This window comes from Glycine soja, chloroplast (assembly GCF_004193775.1).
Source record: "Glycine soja chloroplast, complete genome".
Taxonomy (NCBI): domain Eukaryota; kingdom Viridiplantae; phylum Streptophyta; class Magnoliopsida; order Fabales; family Fabaceae; genus Glycine; species Glycine soja.
The window spans coordinates 142,501-150,000 of NC_022868.1; the positions used below are offsets into that span (position 1 = coordinate 142,501).

Consider the following 7,500-nt stretch of genomic DNA (forward strand, 5'->3'; position numbering starts at 1 on the left):
CCCGAGGAGTATATGCTTCAACAAAAATCACACAGGGGTAGATTTGATACAATCAAAACCTCTGGTAAAATACCCACCCGTAACCCAGCGGGCGGATAAAGTACATTAAATAGTCCGTTTTAGGAATTGGCGACTTACCCATTCAATGACTTTGGCACCGGACGTTCCCAAACTGGAATGTGTATTATCGATATAGGGGATCTTTCAATTGAGAAGATCCATCGACCTGAGACGAAGAGAAAGAAAGGTCTATCTATTTTTTTTTTTTTTTTAGTTATTCAGTTAAACCAATGATTCGTTATTGGAGCAGATAGCAACAACCATCTCATCTGGGAAAAGCCATCTTTTTCTCAACAATGTCTTTGTCATTTGATCCAATAGCGCTTCGTTAGATAGGAACAGATTTGATAAATATTGATAACTCTCAGATAGAGTATTAGAACGGAAAAATCCATTAGATAATGAACTATTGATTCTAAGCCATCTCTGGCAATGAATCAACAATTCAAAATGCTTTTCTTGCGTATTCTTGATAAACCAGTGTTTATATATAGATGTAGGAAGATCTGTTTGGGAAGTAAGAAGTTCCCTTGACATCTCTTCATCTGTAAAGAATTGTCGATGTGAAAACACAGAGACAAAAGGCTGATCTTTGAATAGGAAAAAGAGTGGATCCGCGGGGTCCCAAATGAATTGGCTTATTCGAAAAAAGCCCTGTTCTTTGGAAGATCTATCTCGTGTCTGGTACTGCATGGTTCCACCCTGCAAGAACTCTGAATCATTCTCTTGAAGCTCATCCTCTTCATCATAAATGATCCGCTTGTCCCGAAATGACCTGGCCCAATAGGGAAATCCCAATTCATTGGGCCTTTCAATACAATAAAATAGAAAGCCCCAAGGGCTCCATATTCTAGGAGCCCAAACGATGTGATTGAAAAAATCCTCCTCTATCTGTTGTGGGTCGAGGACTCCCCCCCCTTCTTCAAACTCCGATTCATATTTTTCATAGAGAAATCTCTGATCAACGATAGAATAAGATCCATTTTGAATCATATTTAAGGGATTCCTTGGTTCGGACCGAAGAAGCAATGTCACTCGATCCTTATCAAACTGACTGCAATCTTTTTCTGTACGTGAGGATCCCACCAGAGCGCCTTCTACTTCTAATAGGCCATGAACTAGATCAGAATTATTCTCAACGAGTCCATAAGATGTGATCCCATTTTTTTCATCAGGTCCGGGTAGAGACCAAAGGTCTTGAGCGACCGATCCGGCAGAACAACTCAAAAGGTAAAGAAGTATCGTTAATTTCTTCATACTCGTTCCAAGTTCGAAGTACCATTTGTACAAATAAGAATCCCCCCCGTCACATGATTTCTTCTTCATATAGATAGATATAGGATCTATGGAGCAATTACTTAGAAGTACATTTTGTGAAACAGCCCTTCCTATCTGATAGAAAAGGATCCCATGATCCTGAACCGATCTTACCTGAGATCGGAAATCCCAAGTTTGTCTATGAAGAACAGATCTAATTATATTAGTGTCTATGATGGATTTTTTTTGTATAATACTAATCGATAGGGCCTCGTTGGTAAGTGCTACAAGATCTCGTACATTTGAACCCATCGTTGTGGACCCGAATCCATTAGTATGGGACATTTTCTTTTCCAAGTGAAATCCCCTAGTATATGAAAGAGTGAAAAAGTGTTTTCGTTGTTGTGAAATAAGAAGCCTTCGTATCTTAATGCATGTATTTAATTTATTCGGAGCTATTAGAGCCGGATCTACTTTTTGGGGAATATGAGTCGAAGCAATAACAAGAATATTTCTAGTAGAACATCTTTCACAATCCCTGGAGAGATAGTTCACTAAAAGACCGAGGGATAAGTAATTCGACTCATTCACATCCAGATCATGGATGTTTGGAATCCATATTATGCAAGGAGACATTGCTTTTGCTAATTCGAATTGAAAGGTGATATAAAATCGGTCTATTTCTGGCATCATATCCATAGTTAGCGTATTCATCATAGTTAGAAGCTCCAGCTCCATATCAAGGTCACGGTCGATATCGTCACTATCGTAACTATCATCAATATCGTCACTATCATCAATAAGAAAACCCTTAGGCTTGTTATCCAGGAACTTGTTCAGAAATACTGTAATGAAAGGAACATAGGAGTTTGTCGCTAGGTATTTGACCAAATAGGATCGTCCAGTTCCTATAGAACCTATCACTAAAATACCCCTACTAGGGGGAGGTAGGGCTAAGCGGAGCGAAAAGGGTTTTCCATGAGATGGGAAATGAAAACTATTAGCCCCCCGCAAGGTTTGTGAATAAGTAATTGTCTGATAATTAGCAAGGAATATACGTCTTTCTGCTAAACAGGATGTATTGAATTCATAAATCATTAGATACTTTTTATGAATGTCAACTAAATATCGTAAGTAAATTGCTCCCGGTTGTTCAATCATTTGATAACCAGAGTTATTCTTTGATAAATGATGACTATGAGTCAGACTCAATAGAATTTGATCAATCCTTTTTTCTGTCGTTAAGGTAGAAAACTGAACCAAGAATTCTCTTTCTTTATCATCAATCGAATTACTGTTCAAGACCCAGGATTCTATTTTATCATCAATCCAATCACCATTCACGTTTTTTATTTTTCTTATCAAGGAATAGATTGTTTTACTTGGATGACTTAGATGTCTCGTATTTCTCGAAAAAGCGATTCGATTGATGGGATTTGGTATAATACTTATGAGATCGATGAGATTCAAATATTTCTTCTTAGAACGTATTGATTTGACCCCATAAGTGGGACCACCACCCCATAGCATGTTGCCACCAAAAGCAAAACTCCGTATTTCTTCTAGAGAATCTCCTAATTGTTCCAGAGCAACTAGAAAGAGATTCTTTAACCAGAAAGAATTCAGTTCAGATGTAGGATACCTATCCAGAAGTTTTCGCAACTCAATCATGTATGATGGAATCATCAAAGATTTTACCTTTTCGAACTCTGTCTGTAACTCACTATAGACTCGAGAAACAAAGAGAAGATGTGTACGAACGAGATATCCAGCAACAAGGAGAAGGAAAAGGATTGAATAGAAGAACTCCTGAACATTTAGCGATCTCAGATGTGTCGATATTAATAGTAACTCATTATTTCGATGAATAATTTCTTCGGACAGAAGAAGATTATGTAAACAATTACCCGGAATCTCACTTATCAGATTCCATATCTCACTTATCAGATTCCATTGTGGAAGACACAATGGAATCTGACGAATTCGCCATAATATATCTGACCCATGCATAATATCATGAAAAATGGATACAAATTTTTGGCTGCTACTTAGTATCGGCAATAGGTCTGAAAAAGTATCTAAAAATATGAAATTTAGATATTTGTACCCTGTCGAGGTAAGGAACCATGGTATATATGTTTGGAATAGATTCCATTTTGAGAGAGTTGAAAAAACACTATCTTGTTGAAAGGTTCTATACATCTGCCCTTTCTCAAGGCATTTTTTTAGACAAGGACTCCGTTTTTTCCTTTTTTCGGATGGTAAATATTTCTCAGAACATGGAGTGTGAATCAAACCCATGTTTGAATTGAAATTGAGATACTGATGCAAGTTCTTCCCTTCTGAATCAGGTATATTCATATCTGAAAGAGGTTGACAATAAGTTTTTTCAAAATGGACTATTTGTCCCTCTGTTAGAGGTGTTCCAGAAATGTCTGCGATCGAGTAAATAGCTCCACGAACGAATAGATCGTATCGAATTGGAAAATGGAAAGATTTGTACAAGTTATACCCTTCGTCGCCACTTTGTGGAAAATCGTTAGGTATCAATATGTTAGATACCTGTGACTCGATTGGTGAAATAGTATCTCTCTTCAAAAAAGCATGTTTTTTTTGACCATCGCAAAAAGAAAAGATTTTGTTGCGAATGAACAAGATATTGAGGAATTGTCCATACGTAAAATCATAATTATTGATACAGGCCTTTTCCACATAAAAAGGGAATCTTTTGTTACAATAGAAGCAGAAGTGATATTGATTATTCAAGAATCGAAGTCGATTTGCTTTATAAAAAGAGTATATCAATGAACTTCTATGAAATGGTTTCACGGGATTCAGCCAATTGTCTGGATCGTGGGATATCATTGAGAAATAGGAATCTGTGTTATCAAAAGATTTCCTGCGATTCTTTCTAGTATGGAATGAGTCAATCATCCACTTTGGTATCTTATTGAACAAAAATGGTGATATTGTTCCTCCATTGATCAAGAATTTCGATTTTTGGGAAGTATCTTGGTCATCCAATAATAAGGGTTTCCATTTTTTCAAATGAAAGATTTGAAGACCTATTGATTCTAATAACTGATTACAGAGTGGATTATTCGGACCTTTCAATTCATAGATGTGGATCTCGGACCTATGAATGGGGATACCCCCAAAACTCACAAAGAAAAAAGAAGGAAGTGAGTTAGACAAAAAGAGAAGAAACTTGGGCAAAAAAAGAAGTAACTTGGACAAAAAGAAACAAAGTGACTTAGACAAATCTTTTTTGTCGATAACTTCAGACCAATCAATCGAATATTGATTAATATGGAATCGATCGAACACTACTTGAAAACGGCTATTCTGCTCAGAAATGAAATAGTCCAAATGTTCCTGGAAATTCTTGCTCCCATTGGACCATTTGTATCTATATGCATTAGGATCCCGATTCATGGATCTCTCCGTTCGAGAAATAAAAATAAGAGGATCGAACCATTTCTTCTGACTCTTTTTCAAATTGGATAAATGTTGGTTGATCGTGTATTTCATTATAGTTCGATGATTCAGAGTATCATTTCCTATTTGATACCTTTGAATTCCATATTCGAAGTTGCAATTGAATCGATTCAATACATTTCTTATGTAACCATGGGTGCTATATTGGATTTGAATCAGATTTCGGATCAATCTATATTGATTGACTGCCTCCATTATGTTGTTGCTAGTAAATACAACTATTTTAGGTTTTGGATCTTCCAAATTATTCCCGCAAGAGGTCTGGACCCATTTTTTTATGATCCTTCGATAAAAAGATTCATTCTCTTCATAAAAAAGAGGAGGTAGAACCAATAAAGAGTGATTTTTCGATTCATCCCTGGAGTTGAATAACTCATTCAAGAAATGTTTTTGACCCAATCCGGAGGAATCAATAGAAAAAGCAAATCCCTTATGATACACCAGATCCGGCTCGGTTATTGATAGAGTGAATAGATCTGCCATTTCTTGAAATATCTCTTCTGATTCAAAATCGTGGTGTAACGTGTATCTCCCACTGTTCCGGTCATGGAATAGATGAAATAAACCCCAAAATGGATTTTTGTTCAAGAATGAAATCTTATTGGAACTGTCCAGTTCACCCTTTGGAACCATATCACATCCCGGATATGATGAAATAGGATGAATTGAGACGGTATTTTGTAAGTACATAATTATCTTGAATAAATTCACTATTTCTTTATTTTCCGATCGCCTGGAAAGAACAAGATGTTTCTTTTGTTCTTTCTTCAACAATTTCTGATCTCTAGTAGACCTCTCAGTAGGATTCGAACTCAGATGAAGTTCTGACCATCTGTCAGAGAAAAAAGAACGAGTAGCTCTTGCAGGATTCCCAAGAAATTCTTCGATTTCTTGCGGAAGCAGATGATTATTCATCTGCTTCTCACGTTCCATGAATAGTCGGCACATTGAGGAATATCCAGAAAGGATTTTAGGGAATCGCTCTGATTCTATCTCTGTTCGTTCCGTTTGAAGAAAGGAAGGATCCCAACAAAGAATCGATCTTTCTTTTAGTTGTTGAATCTCTCTTTGATTGATCAATGTGTGATATTTCGAATCCTCATTCCTAATGGAATCGAAATAATCCTTGGATTGATCAGAAGATCCTTTCAATTGGCTAGAACCCGTTACTTGAATGAAACTAGATCTCGTGGAATCATATTGAATATTTGATGATACATTCCGTACCTTGCTAAAAAACCGATCCTTGTTTACCAACCACACATTGTCTAACCAAATCCAATTCTCTCTCGACATGTTGTTCCTCAAAAAATCCGATTCGTGCGGACTCTTCCCCCAACTAACGAAGAGATCTTGACGGAATTGCCACATATGAAATTGAGCACAATTTTGCAAAGAAATAGCCCGCTTGTTTCTCAAGAAGAGATGGGAAACATGCTCAATATCATTTGATTGAATAATTGACCCAGTCCCTTGTTGTTTGAAAAAACCCTCCACTTCCTTTGGTATTTTTTCACGAAAAGCAAACATGAGATAATAAATCCAGTCTTTCACTAAGATTTCGAATAGCTGTCCCGAATTCAAGTTGATTATGTTTCGCCTCTTTCTCGGAGAAAGACGATCAAAAAATTCCCAATCATGGTCCTTACGGATCGGATCATCCATATAATATACAAAAAGGAACTCCAGATATTTGATATCTTTCTCTTTGAATGAGATCTCAATTCCAGCAATGGTTTCATTAGATATCTTACAACTAGAATCGCTCTTTTTTCCTATCCAGTTCCTCCACCACCGCGAACCCCAGTTAGATTCAGGCATGATATACTTTTTAGTTATTGGGAGAACCCGAGTACTCTCTTTCGGATCCAGGAAATAGCTCTCAGAGATCTTTTTTCCTTTTGGAAGATACAGGAGCGGAACAATCAACCTATTGATATTGGAAGACTCAGATGATTCTTCCAATGTATCATTTTTGGGTCCAATGGAATTCATAGGTATAGTAAGAAGCCTTGTCAAATAGGGATTTTTTCTTTCGACCATTTTTCGATTGTTAATACGATAGATAAGGACCGCTACTACAAAGAGTACTACATACTTGATCGTGAAATATCGATTGCTTGTTGAACCCTGTGAATTGCGTGAAAGTAGGATACTCCAAATTCGGGAGTCCAAGAGTTTTATAAAACTCTCTTGATGGAAAAAAATATGAATGAAAAATCCCGCTGAATTGAATTGGGTCCATGAATCTAAGAAATAGCGAGAATTCTTGATTTCTCTCAATATCTCTCTCAATTCGAAAATCCAGGATTTGAATTGATGTCCTTTCATCGAATCCTCCTAATTGCATTGATTTATCCGAAAGATTTCACTTCAATTGGAATTTGGTTATTCACCATGTACGAGGATTCCCGCTAAGCATCCATGGCTGAATGGTTAAAGCGCCCAACTCATAATTGGCGAATTCGTAGGTTCAATTCCTACTGGATGCACGCCAATGGGACCCTCCCTCCAATAAGTCTATCGGATTTTTGTTCAAGAATGAAATCTTATTGGAACTGTCCAGTTCACCCTTTGGAACCATATCACATCCCGGATATGATGAAATAGGATGAATTGAGACGGTATTTTGTAAGTACATAATTATCTTGAATAAATTCACTATTTCTTTATTTTCCGATCGCC

The 7,500-nt window shown here is 36.8% G+C and overlaps 1 protein-coding gene and 1 non-coding gene across 2 annotated transcripts; one reads left to right on the top strand and one right to left on the bottom strand. All coding sequences in view use genetic code 11, as the record gives it.

Moving 5' to 3' along the window:
- Window positions 1-282: 282 nt before the first annotated feature.
- Window positions 283-7,146, bottom strand: ycf2 (hypothetical chloroplast RF21). Its single transcript has one exon. The coding sequence runs from the start codon at window positions 7,144-7,146 to the stop codon at window positions 283-285; it is 6,864 nt and encodes a 2,287-aa protein (YP_008816306.1).
- An 87-nt stretch (window positions 7,147-7,233) lies between these two features.
- On the top strand, window positions 7,234-7,307 carry trnI-CAU. Its single transcript has one exon. It is a non-coding gene; the product is annotated as a tRNA-Ile (tRNA).
- The last annotated feature ends 193 nt before the right edge of the window (window positions 7,308-7,500 follow it).